General features: G+C 34.0%; 2 protein-coding genes and 1 long non-coding RNA gene across 4 annotated transcripts; 2 read left to right on the top strand and 1 right to left on the bottom strand.

Annotated features, from left to right (window-relative positions):
- Positions 1-2,973: 2,973 nt before the first annotated feature.
- Positions 2,974-3,663, bottom strand: LOC114398204 (heavy metal-associated isoprenylated plant protein 21-like). Its single transcript, XM_028360372.1, has 2 exons — positions 3,528-3,663; positions 2,974-3,440 (listed from the first exon to the last, which is right to left on the bottom strand). Exons 1-2 carry the CDS (start codon positions 3,597-3,599, stop codon positions 3,219-3,221), a joined length of 294 nt encoding a protein of 97 aa, XP_028216173.1. The 5' UTR covers positions 3,600-3,663; the 3' UTR covers positions 2,974-3,218.
- An 8,217-nt stretch (positions 3,664-11,880) lies between these two features.
- Positions 11,881-17,395, top strand: LOC114398515. The gene is made up of 3 exons (XM_028360711.1): positions 11,881-11,960; positions 12,403-12,738; positions 17,279-17,395. Exons 2-3 carry the CDS (start codon positions 12,418-12,420, stop codon positions 17,393-17,395), a joined length of 438 nt encoding a protein of 145 aa, XP_028216512.1. The 5' UTR covers positions 11,881-11,960; positions 12,403-12,417.
- Positions 17,396-17,621: 226 nt separating this feature from the next.
- Positions 17,622-19,741, top strand: LOC114399939. 2 transcript variants are annotated; one of them, XR_003663866.1, is made up of 3 exons: positions 17,622-18,241; positions 18,366-18,438; positions 19,448-19,741. It is a non-coding gene; the product is annotated as an uncharacterized LOC114399939 (long non-coding RNA). The 2 variants fall into 2 exon arrangements; XR_003663867.1 differs by lacking the exon at positions 17,622-18,241 and adding an exon at positions 18,252-18,276.
- Positions 19,742-20,749: the final 1,008 nt, after the last annotated feature.

Here is a 20,749-nt window from a genome sequence, read left to right as displayed (position 1 = left end):
TTGGGGTGGGGAGTGTGGCACGGAACATAATTTCTAGTTCTATGGATTTATTCGTGACACTGTGGTAGGACCAAGCAAACTCTGCCCCCAGAGTGCGCAATGTCTTGCAGTTTTAGAGGTTCTTTTGTTGGGCTAGTTTGAGGAATTCTTCACTACAGGGTTGAGCACGGTGGCCAATGGCCAAGGAGAGAAAAGACAGTACTGTCAAAATGGTTAATGGTAAGATGAGTGAAGATGACAAGTTTTTTTGTTGTCTCTTCGTGTGTTTCCTTTTGGTGGGAAAATGTGATGCATAGAGAGATCTTATGAAGTGGTTTTCTTTCTTCTGGATGGTGTTTCCTAAAGTACAGCTAGTTGCGTCATGTTTTTAACTTGCTATTGCTGCAGAGCCACTTTTGCTCTTTTTTAGTCTCTCAAGTGGATTGGTTAGTACTGGCATACTTCCCAAAGAGGATAAGAATTTAGAAACTTCAAACCCACGTTCAGGCCGCAAGTGGGTTTTTGTTGCTCACACAGCTTTCTTTTTGAGAATTAGTGTGCTAAATTTAACAAAGGTGCTAATTAATTACTAACTGTGCGAATTAGCTTAAGTAGTTTTGAATTTGAGACCTGTATGTCCAGTTAGTTAAATTCTTAGATAGAGACTTTGTTGTTCATTATCCGGCTCAAGTATGATTAGCCGTAGTTTCTAACAAAAACAATTAATTACTTTGCATAAACATGTAATATATGTATGTATATAGTATACATTTGATCTAAAACTCAGAACAATCTCAGCTGACACAAACATACACCCGCTACTATTTTTTTCTTCTGTAAATTGAGAATAAAACTACCAACATGGCATTATACTAATGTAATTATGGAATTTCTTATTGCTGTCGTATATCTTCGACTTCTCACTCATATTCTTTAATAGGTAATTGTAAGTTTTTTATTAGTGTTCTTTTGGATTCTATACTAAACTAAGGCACCATTTCCTCTCCTTATCATGTATAAAAAGTATATAAATCATAGACTCTGCCTATATGCTAAAAGGTAAAGAGAGTGTAACAACTAACTTCAAGGGATTACTCGCGAGTAAGGTAAGACAGGGTTTCTCCTAACGTGAATCACGTTTAATAAGTCACAAGTGAGTCTACAATAAGATCCAAAAAGTGTATTGGTCAGCAAACATTTATAAAGCAAAAGAAAATATGGTGATTTCAAGAATTATCAAGTCTATAGGAGCACAAGAAGTACAAATATGTCTTCAGTAAATTACTGTAACAAGTCATTTCCCTGTATCTAATGCAGGATTCAGGAATCAAATGCTGAATGCTATTAAAGGCTTCTCAAGATCACCTCAAAATGGATTGTTCATAAATTCATGTTTTGCTCACTGTCAATCTGAGAGGCAGGATACATGGTTTGCTGACAATTCTCCTGTCATTGGGAACAAGGTGGGTGCCTTATCATGTCTCTGATGCAGTTTTAGTTGAGAATATTGCATCTTGGTATGCAGAGGAGTTTCAATACTAGATTGAGCTTAATGATGATATGATTTTTTCCACAGAATATTCACCTTGAGAAAAATTCTAGGACATTTACGTAAATGTATGCTTTGTTTATTGGCCATATATGCTTACTTATGGAATGTGCTTTTTAATGGTGTTTGCTTGCCAGTATTTCATGAATACTAATATCTATCTTAATTGGTGTATATTAGCATTCAATAATTTATGCATTTTTCATCCAAGATATGTGTAGCATTTTTCATCTATATGAATGTGGTTGCTTAATTTATGCAGTTTAAGTAGATATGAGGAGGTGGTGGGTGCTGTTGAATTGGGTTTGGGAAAGAGTGTGTGTTAGAGGATGTGGAGAGAGTACGAAGGAAGTGGTCAATTAATAGGGGATTTAGAAAGAGGATGGGGAGTGACAGTTAAGAAAAGAGTACGAAGTTTCCACTTTGTGTGATTTGGTAACCATGGCGGGCGCATTTTAGGACAGGATTATCTTGTTTAGCAACACTAGTAACTTTTATTAGATTTTGAAAATTTCAAGTTTAAGTATACTCTTAAATCCTTTTTTTTTTCTTTGTCCCATACCAATCCTTTTTGCTTTTCTACGTGTACTCTTAAACATTTAAACAGAATGCCTCTAGTACAGTCAAAGGCTGAACATCAAAGTTCATTTGCCACACATGCCAATGATTGGGAATTAGCGATGTCCTTAGGCTGAACATCAAAGTCCATTTCATTCCCAATTAATTTAACCTTAATTAATTAATAAAACAAATTAAGGTGGGCAGGCGTAACTCAACACAGAGATAAACAATGATGTAAACTTGTTTGTGGATGAAATGGATGGCGTTGCATATACCAGCCTTGTTACTCTGCAGTCAAAGGCGTAATTCAGTTCTGTGAACTTGTTACTCTGCAGACTGACATAACAAACATAAAATTTAAGTGATTATAAATCCTTGGCTTAAACATGTTTTGTCCTTTAAATTAGGTTATTTTGTTTTTGGTCTCTCAAATTTAAATGATTTTTAGTCTTCAATTTTGAAAAATGCTTTTAGTCCTTTATGCAGTAAAGAACTCTAAATTCGGCTAGGTTAACTTGCTGCCAATTACCAACATTTTCAATTGATTTTTTCTTCAAAGTGGTCACCTATGTGTGATGAGTTGATTTGCATCACTTTAATGTTGTATTTGGTTTAGAAGAGAAAAATAGAATAGGCAAAAATAGGAGATATAATTTGAAAAGGGCAGAATAAAGTATAAATAAAATGATATGTTTTGTTGTTTGATTTAAGAGAAATGGGTGAAAAATAGAATAGAAATAAAATAATATTGTAAATTTGTTAGGTATAGATGAGATAGGGAGGAGATAATTAAATAGACACAAAATACTATTGTACCTCATCTTCATGGAGATGAGGTAGTTCAAGCTAAACTAATGGGTATTTTCAAAGGTCTTCAGCTGGTTTGGGAGATGGGATTTCGGAATGTGATTCTATATTCTGATTCCACTTATGTTTTGTTATTGATAAATAAAACCAATGCTCTCATTTTCAGTTTCAAGCTGTCTTTGCATCATACTTTTAAGAGAAGGAAATTCGTCATTTAGCCAACCCTGCAGCAGTGCAAACAGGGTTGCCACCAAAGGGGAATGGCATTTATAAAAGAATAATTTATTAATAAAGAGAAGAACAAAGAGCAAAGAAAAGCACACTAGACCAGATGTTGTTCAACATATGGCCAAAACTGAGCTCTTACTTTCCCTGTGCTCCTTACCCTCTTCAGCACCTTCTTTGGATCCACATATCCTCTCACTACCACCCTGCTCTCCTTTCTGTTAACCTCCACAGATTTCACTCCTTTTATTGAACTCACTGCATTTCTCACTCTTCTTTCGCAACCATCGCAGTCCATTCTCACTTTTATCTCTGTTGTCTGCAACATAATATATATCTGAAGGAATCATACAATTAATTATAGAATTCACTATTGCCTCTCTCTCTATATATACTTCATTCTTACCTGCATTGCTTTCTGCTTGGTCCTAGTGCTGGTTACAGTGCAAAAGTTGGAGAGGTAATCTAGTGCACCCATTTTCTAGAAATCAAACCAAAGCCAGATAGTGAGAGTGTGATTCATGAATGGTGTTTATGTAGGGGAGTCTCTAAAAGATTCAGAGGACTAATTAAGGCGCAAAAGCAGGTTTCTTGACAATTATATTATAAACTGAAATTATTACAGGGGACATTTGCTCGTAAAAGATCACCAAATGTGCTATGTTTTATTGACTTTTTTTAGAATCTTTATATTTATTTTGTCTTTCAGTTTTGTACAATCATTATGCTCTACTTTTCCACAGTTCACTAACAAATTGCTCCAATAATGCCTTTTATTATATGATTATAATCACTGTGTTATATATTGAATGGTTCAATATCTTATTTCGTGTTCATAATAATTTTCTTTTTTTCTTTTAATATTTTTCAAAAACACACTAAAAAGTAAAAAGAAAAAATAAAGAACAATTCATAATATTTAATTATCGTAAAGTAATTAAGGGTATTCTAATTAAAAGCTAAGTAATATAAAAGATAACTTTAAAAAAATCTTATAAAAATGAGATAAATAAATATAAAAAGAGTCTTATATCTAGAAATGAATATATTATAATTCTCTCATTTGCAATTTTGACCGAAAAACCCATCATTTGAGCTACATTTTGAAATGAATATATTATTATTATGTAACACAAATGAATTTGCTGGTTGTGGCCCCTTGATAAGCATGTGAATTATACTTTGAACCCGTTGAAGATTTAGACACAGTTGGAAACAATAAATTTTAGTCAAAGCTAACAATGAATTTGCTGGTTGTGGTTCCCATTTTATGTTGGTTTTGAAAACAACTACAATCCAACTTCAATTACTAACAATGACTTTGAATATGCTACAAATTTCGTTTGTTGTAGGCCAAGTTCGAGCAAAAAGTTACGAAGTTAATTATTGTTTCACAAGCATCGGAGTTTTGGAGTTGTCTTTTGGTTTGCCACTGCTGTGATCCCACCCATACTTGTTGTTGTTGACCGAACTTCTGTGGTATGTATTTTTTTGACTCAGCAATGATAATTTCATGGTTATTTATATATAAATTTTGTGTTACATAAGCAATTATGTGCATTTTGAGTGATCCTAGATTCCCGTTTGAGATTTTATACAACGATTAATACGGATAGTTTGGATTAATCGTTGTATGGAATCTTGAATTGTCCGTTTGGACAGTTTGAGAGGACAATCTTTTATAGTAGATTAATACTTATGTGTTGTTTGTCTTTTCTTAAATTTGTTGAAATTTTGGTATACTACATTTCACTTTGTTCTCCGAGTGCATACTTGAATGCGTTGCATGAATACATGCACCTGCTTTCATCTCGTGTACTTGGAGACATAGATGAAATGCTGCCGAAATTAAGTATGTGAGAGATGCCATTACCGAAGCTGAAGTTCCATTACCGACATCAGAAGTTAAGTATGTGAGAGATGCCGTTAACACATTCATTGCATGGCCATTGCCTTTGGTAAAACTGGTATCAAATGAGGTAGTATACTTTAAGTTCAGCCAATTATTATCTTTTCAACTGTATATTCCAATCTTTTGAACGTTCCTATAATGAATACTTTTGTTGCATGATATAGCATTCAGGCATCACTCCCAACAAAGTTGCCAATGCTGCCGAATTAAGCAATGATGTTCCTAAGCAGGACCCCTTGCGTGAGTTGATTAAGACCCTTGTTGACATTTATGACAAGCCTGTTGAGTTTGTGTGGGATCTTACTGAATTTGGGATTCCAAATGTAAATTCATCGTTGTTCTTAACGTATATTGATGTCAGCGAAATAACATCAGGCGACAAATGGTTGAACATAGCCATACTTCAATTGTGGACCATGTAAGTAAAATCCATTCGTGACTATGAAATCATATTGCTATGACATTTACGTGATCTTCAGTTATTTTATGACTTATGGAAATTAGGTATATGAATGAGTGGAGTAATGGCTTGGGTTATCAATCGGTGTATGGATTCCTTGAGCCTCAATCTATACACAATGCAAAGGACAGACGTGGGCAATGTGAAGAATATATCGAAAAATGGCTTAAGGAATCGCAACGACAACTGTACATTGGAGCTTATTTGAATGAGTAAGTAAAATTCATTTTGGCAATGCTATAACTCTTTTTGTCCTACTAACAAATAAATGGTGTGCAAATTGCAGCGCCCATTGGCAAATGGTTGTGTTGTGCCCTAAAGACAATGTCGTGGTCTGGTTTTGTTCAGTGCGTAGAAGGCCTGATGTTCATATCAAAACTGCAATTAACAAGTTAAGTATTATATTTTTAGTCGTTTAACCTATATTAAAGTTGGATGCTACGATTGTGCACATTATATTAACATCATATTAATCTTCCAATGTAGTGCATACAAGAAATTAAACACGACTGCTGATGGCAAAGTTCCTAAAACTGGACCCCAGTGGCTTGAACTGAAGGTTAGTCGAACTACATACAATGTTTGCAACTTGAAATGTTATTAATCATGTTCAGCCCTACATTCAATAGTTAATTTGTTCTTCATGTAGACTCTCGTTCAACACGGAAGCTATGAGTGTGGGTATTATATGATGCATTGGATGTGGAACATAATTGGCGCGGCGGTGCAGGGTGATTGGACTGTGGTAAATAATGTACTCCGAAAACATTGACGGCAAATCGCCATATGTAGGCTCATTTAGACTCATTTTCATTAATTGTTTGTATTTGACAATGTGTAGTGGTTCGGTGATGGCTCGGCACTAGACTCGGAGGCGATCACAGCATTACGTAAAAAATGGGCAGCTTACTTTTTGAAACTTAGAACCATCCAATGTAGAAAGCTGTAATTACATAACATGTGGACATGAACTTTGTTTTACTGTTATAATTGTTTTGGTTGGGTTGAACAGTTGTGCTCCTTTAAGGGTTATTATCTTTCAATTAAAATATGAATGTCTTAATTTCATTTTTGTATGCTCCAAAACACTTAAGTATACATGTTATATATTTCTGTACATGTTAAAATCTTTCACAGTAATTCTTTGAGGGTGGTTTGTCTTGCTGCGAGTTCAATGGCTGGTGTTGGTTCTTCTTCTTACAAAGGCAATGACAACATTCTCTTCTGCTTTCACTGCAAGTCGAAGACAACAACCATCATTAACGGATGGCAGCTTCGAAGTGGCGGTTTAGCTTTGCTCTGTCAAAACTGCGGGTGTGTTTTCTTTGTCCTCTCTTCTCTTCTTTTTTCTTCATAATGTTATTGTTTTTCTTTGTTTCTGGGGTTAGTTTTTTCAACTAATGTACAATTTATTATAGATGCATGCCTTGAAGATTTTATATATATTACTAATCTTTATAAGTTCTTGATAGATTTATGAGACCTATTGTGTATATTAATCTTTATAAGACCGAGAAAGGTATGCTTTGTACAATGTAAGTATTCAAATTTTATACTGGGAGCTTCAGCTACCTCAAAGTTCTGACAAATGTGGGACTAATTCATCCCAACATCTTAGCCAAGAGCAACATGGTTAGTAATTTAGATCAGCAACATAAAAGTTCAAACCTGAGACTAATGAAAGTTCAAACACATTATAATCTTCCCGTTGATATTTTACTTGGATATCCTCACTCGTAGGCCTCTTAGGTGGGACTTCTCCTCAGGTACTACACACACCTCTATTCTTAAATTGTTAATTTTGCAAGAGATATTTACAAGTAATGGTCCATTAAGCTCAACAACAATTTTTAATTACATTTTGATGTCATTTTAACATTTATGTTTAAACTTAACTGTAAAAGTTAAATGGTGAAGTAAAGATGTTGTCCACACTCATAAACAGTATTTTGACCACATCGAATGGTCAATGCCACGTTACTTTTTGTTGGTTAATTTGAAAAAAGCGAGATGATACTGGATAAATCTGAAGTCGTGTATAACACTTTCAGATTGAATCAAATTTCGGGGTTCAACCAAAATTGTTCAATCGGATAAAATCAGAAGATTATAATTCAAGAGTTTTGTTTTGGTCTTGTATGTTTTGTCACCCGTTATGCTTTCTGAACCAGAATGATTATTTATGATCAAAGAACAGGTGGTTTTTGGCGGTTGATGGAAGCTATTTCTTTTTAAAAACTGCCGTTGATGGAAGTTTTAGTAACTTCCATGTAACTTCCAACCGTTGATGGAAGTTTTAGTAATTTCCATGTAACTTCCAAAATTTGCCTAAACCGAACATCTCATTATTACATTAAAACAAGCGTGCACTCTTATTTTAACATAATAAAGAGATCAATTACACTAAAATGTCCAACAAACCTCCCCCATTTTAGTGTAATTACCGATCAAATCACCAAAGTCATAACATACAACAAACTACTGCATAGATGAAATATCGTGACGATTGAATTTCATCTTAGCAAATTACACATTTCAAATATTCGAATATCAGGGTGTCACTAAGGATTGAACCCTTTCTATTCATAATGAATACATGAAGATAATTTGCACAATAGTTTATAACATTACTCTTGCTCGACACTAATTTACTAGCGTGTGTCCTTATCCTTCATAAGCATATCAAAGCCAAGTCCCAGCTTCTTGAAGCGGCTAAACTTCATGCTTATATAGGTAGTCCTTTTCTTTCTTGCACCTACAAATGCAATTTTTCAAAAGAACCATTGAGAAGTTATACTTCAACCTCCTTAACTTGCAGAACCGAACACATACCTTTTGGGATACTTTCGATGATGTGTTCCAATCTCTACATGTTAAGTTTTCCACATTGAATTCAGCACCTAATGTCATATTAGATGGGAATTGGGTATCTTAACATAAGAGATTACATATGGACTTTAATCCTAATCCCATAGCCGACCTTTTCACGAGATCTCTACTTAACCCTTTGGTTAAATGATCGGCCAAATTATGCTGAGTTCTCACAGCCCTACATCCCCAAATTTTGAGATAACTCAAATTTGGTGTCTTTTTGTGCCAAAGTTCATATGGGGTAACCTTATTCCTTTTGTTAGGAATTCGGTTCAACAAGTAACAGGCTGTCAACATAGCCTCACCCCAAAATCCTTCACTTAAACCCGAATAGGATAACATGGAATTCACCATTTCTTTCAAGGTTCTATTCTTCCTTTCGGCTACACCATTCTGTTGTGGTGTATAGGGAGTTGTAGTTTGATGTATTATTCCAGTAGATTGAAAATAAACCGAATCATAATACTCACCTCCCCTATCCGTACGAAGAGTTTTGATTAGCCCATTTTGATGAAGTTCTACCTCTTTCTTATAAATTTTAAATTTATCAAGAGCTTCATCTTTTGTATTTAATAAATATACATAACAATACCTTGATGCATCATCAATAAAAGTAACAAGATATTTTTTATGACCTAATGATGGAGTAGCATGCAAATCACACAAATCACTATGAATAAGGTCTGAGACTTTAGTCTCACTTTTAACATCCTTAAAAGGTTTCCTAGTGGTCTTGGTCAACATGCAAGTTTTGCATTTTTCAATGTTCATATCAAAAGGAGGAATCATACTTGTTTTTGACATATCTTTTAATCTTTTGTAATGAACATGTCCTAATCTAGCATGCCAAATTTCTGATTTTGTCATATTAATTATAGAACTACACGAGGCCATACAAACAGATTCATGAACAAAAGGAACATCAATGTTTAATTTAAACATTCCATTACAACGATAACCAAATCCAACAAACGAACCATGTCTTGACAAGATGTACTTGTCACTTTCAAGTACTTGCTTGAAACCACAATTATTTAAAACCATACTAGACAATAAGTTCATACGAATACCAGGTACAAATAAGACATTATCCAAATACAAACTTTTTCTGAAAGTAAAAACTAAATTCACACAACCTAATCCTAGGATTGGTTCAGTTGCAACATTTCCCATCTTCACAATAGAGTCATCATCGATTGGTCTAAATTCCTTGAACCAACGATGATCTTTGCACACATGGCTTGTTGCTCCCGAATCAAACCACCAAGCAACGTCATCATCCTGCACATAGAATGCATCAGATATTAGTGATACATAATTTGAATTCGTATTCGAATTAAAATTATTCACTACAATCTGACCTTGTTGCTTTTCAGGATCATTAGACCCACTTGGACCAGCCTTGTTCTTTCCTTTGAACACCCGGCAATCCCTCTTTAAATGACCAGGTTTCCCACACTTCCAACATGACAATTTTGTCTGTTTGTTTGGACCTTTGTTCTTATTTCCTTGAAATTTGCATTTGTTACCTTTAGCATTATAATTTTGCTTAACTGTTCCACTTTCCTCTACCATATTAACGGAAGAGGAACCTGCTACGTTTTTATCATTGACTTTGTCAATTTCCTGAGCCCTCAGCGACTCCTCAATCATGAAATGACTACCGAGTTGAACCAGAGTCAACTCTTCCTTCTTATGTTTCAAGGTATGCTTGAAGTCTTTCCAAGAAGAAGGCAGTTTATCAATTATAGATGAAACTGCAATGGATTCATCCATTTTCAAATCATGTTGAGTAAACTGACCCAAAATCCGCAGCAGTTCATTATATTGTTCCATAACAAGCCTCGAATCAATCATTTTGTAATTAAAGAAATTACTAACTAAGAATTTGTTACTTGAAGCATCTTCTGCCATATACTTGGATTCAAGAGAGTCCCATAATTCCTTAGCAGACTCAACATTTTGATAAATATCAAAGAGAGAGTCAGACATACCGTTCAGAATGTGTCCACGACAAATTTAATCGTCGTTCTCCCATTTCGAACGCTTCCTTATTTGATCCAGAGTTTCGTCTTCCATAAACACCGGCATCGGTGTACTCAATACATACACCACCTTCAATGTTGTCAAGAGAAAGTGCATCTTCTTCTGCCATCTTCTGAAATCCTGCCCTTCAAACTTGTCCAACTTCGCAAACTTGCTTGTCATCTTCGAACTATCATTCGTCATCTCGAAAAATTTGATTCAATCTTTTGTTGGTTAATTTGAAAAAATCGAGATGATACTGGATAAATCTGAAGTCGTGTATAACACTTTCAGATTGAATCAAATTTTGGGGTTCAACCAAAATTGTTCAATCGGATAAAATCAGAAGATTATAATTCAAGAGTTTTGTTTTGGTCTTGTATGTTTTGTCACCCGTTATGTTTTCTGAACCAGAATGATTATTTATGATCAAAGAACAGGTGGTTTTTGGCGGTTGATGGAAGTTATTTCTTTTTAAAAACTGCCGTTGATGGAAGTTTTAGTAACTTCCATGTAACTTCCAACCGGAAATTTTAGTAACTTCCATGTAACTTTCAAAATTTGCCTAAACCGAACATCTCGTTATTACATTAAAACAAGCGTGCACTCTTATTTTAACATAATAAAGAGATCAATTACACTAAAATGTCCAACACTTTTTGTTACTTATATTTGTTTGTATGTCTCCCTTATTTGAAGAATTTATCTGAAGTGAATCCACTTGGAATTTGGTGGGTGCAGGATACACTGGTCACGTGATGACATTTGAGGTTGGTGCGGTGCTTGAGGATGCAAATTGGCAGGCTCCAGTGAATTGTTTTGATGAGAATGACAAGGAAAAGAATATCCCCATTTTGGGATCTGCTGTTCGTGGTGGTTCTCTTGGGAGTTATGACGTAGGCTCTGCCACTTAGGCAGACCTTAGGAAAGCACCCCTCCAAAGTGCAATGGAAGTCACTTACATTTGTGTAATAAGTGTTTGTTCTTGTTCTTTTTTGTATTAAATTTCCCAGTGACATGTTGTTCTTTCCATTTATAAATTACATGCTTTCTTCTACTCTGCAGGTCCACTTTGTTTTAAAAGAACTTGTGCGGAAGTCAATTTCAGAAACTGAGGTCAGCAATGTTTCAGCAATGTCCCAGCAATGTTTTCAGAAACGGAAGTCAATTTCAGTGCACCGTTATTTGAGACTAAATATGGTGGATTATCTACTATCTATATTGAAAATCGTCACATGGCTTATTAATTAGAAAGGGTAATGCTCTTACCAACTGGATCCTTGAGGGTCTGTTTCTATCAAGTTGAGCTAACCGAGGCTACACTTAATTTTGAGCTACCTTTCATTATCTGCAGTGTCAGTCACAATTCCCTCGGGTGATTAATTGGAAAACTAACATATAAGGGAAGGCATGTGTTTAACCTGTACTATGTAGTTTGTTGATGATTCTAATTTGTAATAAGTGTTGCCTATTTTGAGTCTTAACATAATTTTTCAAATGTCGCTCCTGTAGCTTCAGCATTGGAATCTGGAAGCTTTCATTCTCCTGTTGATGAAAAGTTGATTTTGAAGGTATATAGCACAATGCCCTTTGTCACTTTTAATTGATTTAAGCTCTTTCACTGCAAAGATGCCCCTTCAGTTATAGTACACCATCTGGGCATGATAACCTGAGCTTAGTTGTTTTGGTCTTTTATTTGGAGCTGAATAGTAAAGACATGTCACAAACTCACTATAGTTGTTTGCATTTTGAGAGAGATAAATATAAATGCATTTGAAAATTCTGCTGTGTTTTGACATTTAGAGTTTCCGGCATTGTATGATTCAGCTCAATTCACATGAACATTTCCTGTGCAAAATGTAATTTGATCTCAATTTGGTAGCCTTATGAGGTTTCTAATTTCACTTTGAAAGGTTAGATTAAGGCATGTCTGCAGTAGTTGCACTGGAATAAAGGGTTTTATAGTTCTTTTGGAGCTAATGTTATTATCTGTGTACCTTTCTTCTTGACTAGTTTGTGGTTGAAGAGATGCTGATTGGTCACGCAGATCACATATCGGAGTCAAGATCATTGAAGGATCAGATACTTGGCTACTCTGGGTCTGAATTAAGTGATGATGAAGAGGAAGATTGTTTGGAACAGATACTATACTCAGCATCCTTTGAAGAGCTTGCAAGCAATTACGTTAAATATGACACGGTCATATGGCTTGCTATATCATTACTTCTAGTTTTAGCTTGGGGAATTGGCCTTCTTATGTTGCTTTACCTGCCCATCAGGAGATATGTGCTTCAAAAGGATTTGTCTTCTCGCAGATTATATGTTACATGTACCGAAGTAGTTTACAAGGTATATATGAATTGTTCTGCATGATCGTGATGTTGCGATATGAGTTTTAATACACGAAATGATCTTTTATTCCCTTTCTCTCTTGGTCAAGGCACTACTACAAAGTAGGCTTTCTACATCGGTTAAAGAAGTCTTTCTACATCGGTTTACAACCGTCGTTGTTGGAGGTGTCGTAAAAAATGAAAGATTTTCTACGACGGTTGTAGAAGACCGTCTTAGAATGCTGAAACATTCTACATCGGTCGTCTAAGAACCGATGTAGAATGCATTGCATTTTAAGACGTCATTTTTCAAGTGACCGTCCTTGAATGATTACATTCTACATCGGTCTTCTCAGAACCGATGTAGAATGCATTGCATTCTAAGACGGTCTTCGGCACGTAACCGTCTTAAAATGATTTTCATTCTACATCAGTCTCCTTAGAACCGATGTAGAATGTCTTTTTTTAATTATTTTTTTATAACATTAAAAGCTAGGTATATACATTCTTCAAACATGTCTTTTTTATTCTTTGAAGAGCTTTATAACATCTCTGACTACTACGAGTATCCAATATTAAAAAGGTATATACATAATAATATGTCCAGGCTCAGGAAAAAAATTGTTAGGACCATTCCTAATTCCTTATGAGTCACATGTTTTTTATTTAAAAAAAATAAACATTTGGTTTAATATCCTCAATAAAATGAATCAGCGACTATACTAGCATGTATTATATCATCAATTCAATAAAATATATTTACCTTGGCAATTTTTCCCAATGCAAGCAGAGGATCAACAGCTGTTGATGAAGTGGTACCAACCTGCATATATAATTGCAAAGTGCATGCAATCAAAGCCAAAAACTTGAAATCCACCGATAATAGACTCTAGAGTTACCTCAAGTTACAACAAGAAATATACATCCAACATTAGTTCCAAGCAGAGTTTCAATTACAAATATTTAATATCTTCTATAAAAGTCAACATGCATAATAGTCAATACGAATTCTCTTGGATGTATAATTTAAGATCCAAAATGAAAATTTTCATGAAACAGAGTTTACTAGCCTCTGGAACCACATCCATAATTGGACTGGATTAGAATACGGTGTATATACAGCTTCTTGACAAAACATGTAATATCAAACACTATAATTGTCTATATTATATTCTCACTTATTATACATGTTAAAAACAGTGTTTGAAATTTTATTTGTACAGTCTTAACACAAGGCTTATTTTATTTGTCTCTAAAAAAATTCATTTTTATACTTTTTGTCTAATCTTAATGAACTGAAAACTACAAAAAATGTCAATTGAAGAAAATTAAAAATAAGACATAACTTAACAGTAATGAAAAATAATTCTACTATTCTTATTACCCATATATTTTTTTGAATTTTTTATCTCATATATTCATATTAGTTTTTATTTTACATTTTTTTCTCTTTTCTTTTCTAGTTGTAAAAATAGCCATAAAAATATAATTTTTGACAAAAATTATGTACACGTATTATAAGAATAATCAAGTCATCGTAATGCATGCACATGGAAAAGTGCCACCAACTAGATGATCAATATGTAGTATGTACAGTGTATGCGTAATATTTTCAACATGATTTAAAGCTCTATCCTATCAACTACTTGGCATAAGGGCCCACGTTACATACTAAAACTATCAAGCTATGGTGTTTTTTTTATATATAAAAAATATTTTCTTCAATACATGTTCAACTTGATGGCATGTACTATAATGTTATATATAAACGATAAATGATGTTACGTATCATTGTCATACCCCACAAAATAAATAAAATAAGTAATAAAATAAACAATTTTTTTGATATTATTAGGAATCAAGTAGTTTCTCAGTGCAGCCATTAAAAATGCAATTGTTGTTTGTAAATGATGCTAGGGGCTGCTGCAGGGTATGAACAGACTTGAAGAATTGAACATTCGTAAGTCATAACTGAAACTAATAATAAGCACAAAAGATAAAAAAAATGATTATATAGCGTGGTTACATAAATCATTAATTTATATATATATATATAAAAGTAATCGTTGTTGTTTTTCTATAATTCCCTCCGTTCCTACATTCCTATTTATAAGATTTAAATTTAAAATAATATGATAATGGTCAAGAGTATACTTGACAGTGAGAAGGTGCACTAGGAAAATCCATGTCATTGAGTATATATGATAATGTTATTTTCATTTTTATGTGTCATTGGAGGTACCTGCCAAGCTTTTAGTAAAGCAGAGTGTGTTTGATCATATGCATACATCACAAGCTTAGGAAGGGCATTCCTTCCAACCCTCCTTAAGATCTTGTCACGGGCAGCTAATAAGACAACTAGTACAGCTTCACTTGCAGTTCCCTGTATAACTCCACCACCTTTCCCTGCAATAAAATCACATCCAATGTTGGGTTTGCATGTAGTATTTGAGTTTTTCTATCAAATAAATTATTCATATGTAATTTAGGTTCAAATTTTTATTATCTATGAAATTCATCCCAGTTGAAGCATGCAAGAGCACAAACTTGTAATCGCACAACTTCCTTCTCCTCTCCAAGACCTTAGACACCAACATGCAAAAACACAAAGTGGCTCCTAAAAGATCCCAAGATAGGAAAAAGAGGCCAAGTAAATTTTTACGTTTCTTTCTTATGTCCAGGGGAACTGCATTCCTCAACAATTGGACAAAAGAACAATCTACTGCAACTATGATAAGCTCACTATAAAAGAAAAGAAAAAACAGGTAAAAAGGTGAAAACATAATACCATCGAGTAGTGTTTACTTTCTGATACACGAAGCTGTCCAAAATCATTAAGACCAGTAGCATAAACACATCCATCCTATGTGAAAGGAGGACAATTTATGAGCTCCAACTAAGACACTATAAGGAGTCGTGGACTTTCAATAGTCATGAAACTCATCACCAATGTTAAACACTGATAAGGATTTTTTTCCTTTGATAGGGAAATGCCTTTTAAAAAGGAATTGCAGAGCCAATTGTCCCTACTCATTAGTCGCATAGCACAAAAACATGCTTGTTATAATCAAGGTTAGTTAGTAGAAACAATAGACATTTTTGTATGGAAGTACAACACGAAGCATTGGCATATGCCATACACCAGTGGCAAGAATTTAACATGATGTAAATCAGTGTACACATCCTCCAAACATTACCTGCAGCAAATTGAAGGCTCTTCTGAAAGTTGCCTCAGAATCATCACAGAATTCCATGTATATTGGACAGACTCCTTGATACAAAGCCAGCCTCTGTTAGATAATCAATCTGTCCATGCTTTCAAGCAGATACATGCAAAGTGATTTTCATTTTTTGAGATGCATACGCCATTGAAACAAAAGAAATCAACTCATGGGTAACACATAACTTTCTAAAATATTTATTTAACCAGAAAATCAAAATAATAGAAGCAAAAAAAAAAAAGGAGTCTATTTTTAATATAAAATATGTTAAATTATACTAACTTTTTTTAGGATCAGTATTATTTTTCTTTTAAATCATAACCATCGTTTTCAATAAGCATCTTTTAATAAATACGAGAAAGGAAAGCCAATAACTCTAGAGTAGAAAGAAACAAAATTGAGTATGACAGAACCAGTAGCTTTGAGCTTGAACGTCTTTCAGCTCTCACGACCCAGTTGCTATTGAATCCGCGTAAGGAGATGCCGATGAGGGTACTAAATAAATCTCTTTCCTTCTTTTTCAAAAATAATAAAATCAACCAAATTTCGGGATGAATAATAAAGCAACAGATATCCGAAACCAAATGAAAACACAGGTTACAAATAATAATAAAGTAAAAGTAAATAAAAATAAAGTGGCAAATAATGGTGAATGAGTGGGACTTACAGAGCTCGAATCCATCGAGGAGGAACATCAACGGAAGCAATGACAACAAGATCGGCTTCAGTGTCGACCGTAGCCAGCGATTTGAGAAGCACGCGTATGGCTATATAGAATTCGTAGTCCCTCGGCGTACCTACATACATCATCGTCGCGTATGCATTTCTTTTTCCTTCTTTCACACCGGAAACACAGCAAAACCCCAATAGCATGTAATGGATTTGGTAAGTTCCTTGATTCTATTCCAAAGAGCTATTTGGGGGTGGAGATTCCGTTGCGACAGGGGTTTGGGTTTTTTTGGGGTTAGGGTTTTTTGCGGTTTCACTGGAGGAGAGGGGAATGGGGGTGGAGGACGAATGTGGGGTTGGGGGCGGTGGTGGCACCAGGGAGAAGGTGGAGAAAGTGTAATGGGAAGAGGAGGAGAAGATAGCTAGCGAGTGGGGAGAGGAACAGACGCCAGCTGGGAAAGAACAGGAACGAGCGCGAGCAGAAAGAAGAGGAACGGACGCACGGGCGCGTTAAAATTATAATGGCCCGTATTCAAAGACGGTTTTTTGCGAAACCGCCTTTGAAATGCTCGCAATATTTACGAAATTGCCATCCTTATACATACTAAGACGTTTTTGTACGACCGTCGTAAATATGATGTCGTAAATAAATGTTTTTTTAGTAGTGAGGTATCAAGACCTTCATTTATACCATTTTGGGGGACTGTAACAATTGAGAGGCGTGTACCTCTTTCTCTGGTCATTGATATTATCATTGAACAAGGTACTGATGCAGGCATACCATAATGTTTTCTTGCCCTCTATTTTAATGTGTTTTGCTTAAACTAATTTCAGTTACCTAATAAGTTTTTGTTTTTTTAGACTTATATATATATGCAAAGAGTTATGAAGTGTTCTTCTAGCACACGTTTTATATTTTATAGTTGTTATAGACTGACAGTCTAACACATCAATTTTTCCTTATAAATTGTGAGTTTTATATCATTCAAAAGTATGAAAGAAATTGTGAGTTTTATATCATTCAAAAGTATGAAAGAAACGGTAGGGTTTTGAACGGCTACAAATTACTGGCTAAATACGCATAACAATGCACAGCTTGTGCTTAAAACCTACCTACATGATGTTTGTTACATCTTATACTTTTTCTTTGACTAGATTTTCTCAATTCTTTGTCCAGGTTGCCTGCAGTCTATATATGGTATCCATACTTTTCGAGTTGAAAGTATTGCACATGGAAAAGCTGCACCTGTAGATGAACTACAAGTTCAGGGAGTTTCTGATCCTTTTGTTTTGAGGAGGGTGAAACAAAATATGTTTCTTAATATGATTCATTATAGTTTTTGGAGACAGATTTGAATGTTGAATTTCATTCCTTACATTTTATATTGTAGGGGTTCCTTTAATGTTATACCCTTTAATGTTATACTGCTAAGTACTAACAAAGGGTATGTCATCATCTTAAAAGCTACAATTGGTTTGCAAATGATTGTAACAGAGGCTTCAAAGATCACACAAGATGTGAGTACAAGTGGGAAGCATGCTGGTCCAAGCACAGATGAGGAAAACATCGCTCGTATGCTAGGAGCAACTGAGGGATCAGTTGTTTTGAGATCACCGTCAAAAAGTTTGAAGGTAATGCTATAGTGGACGCTGTATATATCTTGTTGGTCAGACTCAGGGCAGAAGTACTTGTGCATACATACATTGCAAGTATAATTACTTAGGGTATTCAAAATATTTTGAATCTGATATGCAGGAATGATGGCCTCTGGGAAGACAACTGTGGGACGGATATTGTCAGAGGCGCTTTCTTATTCGTTTTATGATAGGTTAGTGTGGTAATTGACCCACCTGTCTTCTTTTCAAATTGAGGAATAGAGTTATGAGTGAAAGTGAAGCATGCAACATTTGAAAAACCAATAAATAGGCTAGCACAATAGAGAAAGAATTTCAACTGATGATTATATTCGATTGATATCATTCTTTTAAAAGTTTAGGAAAAAAAAAATATTCAATAGTGAGTTCAAGTACTAAAATTAAGAATCATACATAATTTTACAAAATAGCATAAATATATTTCCACTTTTTTTTTATCTAGCCTTATTATTTATATTGAACGCAATAACTAAAAAAGTATGTTTAATTTTTTATTTCTTAAAGTAATCCTGAGTTTGGGTCCAAAGTACTCCGTGCTCATATATGTAGGCACTAATAAAAAGGTTCTATAAGAACAAGCTAGCATTCAAAGTGAGCAAATAAATATATTTAATTTTTAAATTTAAATAAATCAAAGTAAATTAAGATTACAATACACTTTCTAAATGAAATTGAAAATAAGTATACGCTTACTTTAAAACAAACGTATTTTTTAAATGCTCGGAAAGTAAATTTTATTATCTATATTAATCCTACATAATTCGACCAAAATTATTTCATGTTAAAAATAGTCGTGATCATTGAAAAAGCGTAAATTTTTTAAAAGCATTATTCGTAAATGATTGATCACACTTTGCCAGCTGTACATTTTCATGTTTAAATAAGTATTTTTAAAAGCACCCCTGCTCTTCACATTTTCTTTGTTAATGTTTGAATTAACTAGACTCTTTTAATTAAGCTAGCTAGCACCAAATATAGTATATATAGAGATTTGTGCAACTGTTTGTTTGGTTGGTTCTGTCAACTTGCATTACAAGCAAACTTGATGACTTTCAACAAAAATGAATTCTACTAGTATAGGCAACTACTCTATGAGGCAAATGATCATAGGAAGCACTAATTAAGATGCCTTTATTATAAATGTCATTCCAAAGGCGTGATGTTTGATTTTATCTGAAACAGAATGGATCATCAAGGGCATAGCCAGAACCCATCTATGGTAGTGGAGCTCAATTAGCATATGGTTCTAACACCAGCTTGAGCAACAGCTCCAACAATTTTGATCAAACCAGTACCAAAAAATTGAGAAGGTTACTGATTTCAAGAACCACAGTCTTCCCCTGGCAACTAATATATTATGTTTATTGTTAATAAATTTAACAATTACCTGTTAAATCTAATTATATGTATTGTTAATTGTTAATATGATTAAGTTACAATATTTTAACAACTGTTAAATGGCTATTTGTATTCATATTCATTATTTATGTTATTGTTGCTTAAGATTAATATAAATTTAAATTAAGTAAAATGATAATATATACTACACAAATTTATATACTTTCAGCTTAACTATTAGTACATTTTACTTTTTTTATTATTATATTATATCATGTTTAATTATTATGTTTATTAATATATACTACACAAATCTAGGTTAATTACATTTCAAATACTGGTTGATTTATATTTTACTTTATATAATATCATGCATTATCTTGCTTATTTATATAATATTAAATTAATTAAAACCAAAAATTTTAGCACAAAAATTATATTTACTTATCATAATAATTATTAGTTGACAATAATAATTTAAAAATTTCGAGTTCATATTATTTATGTTTATACAAATAACGTTTATAATTTAAAAATTTAAAATAGAAAAAAAACATAATCTACTTAGTTGCTTACGACAGCAACGACGGAGCTTCCCATGCAGTCCACGACGTTCCTCCCACAGACATGACGTGAAGCCCATGGATTCAACGACGTTCCTCTTCAAGCACCGATGTAACTTGGTTCCTTTCAACGTCGTTGCTTTCGACAGCAACGACGACGTCTCATTCAAAGTCGGCCTTGCAGCGTCGTTGAACTCCGATAAGCACCGACGTTGAACGCGTTTTTTGTAGCACACGATTCCTGAGTATTAATTGAGGAAAATGAATAATTTTTTTTTTGAGTTAATATTTTCTTAATTTTTTTCTACTAGTAGATCTTATATCTAGTTTTATACATAAATTAATAATAAATATTTTGTTAGACTTATTATTTATCTAATAATTATTTATTAGAAGTTTAAATGATTGTGTAGAAACAAAACTTGGCTCCCTTTTGATACACTCCTGGGTCCCTCGGGAATGTTTTTATAATGAGGTATTAAAACAATAGGGGACTTAGACATTGATGGAGAAAGATAACTGGTGGGTGGTGTGGTTTGCAGTGGCATGGACATTATAGGAGAACAAACACGTGCAAACTCTA

The sequence above is a fragment of the Glycine soja genome, chromosome 19, assembly GCF_004193775.1.
Source record: "Glycine soja cultivar W05 chromosome 19, ASM419377v2, whole genome shotgun sequence".
NCBI classification, from domain to species: Eukaryota; Viridiplantae; Streptophyta; class Magnoliopsida; order Fabales; family Fabaceae; genus Glycine; species Glycine soja.
The sequence above is the reverse complement of the archived record's forward strand: the minus strand, read 5'-3'. Positions and strand labels throughout refer to the sequence as shown.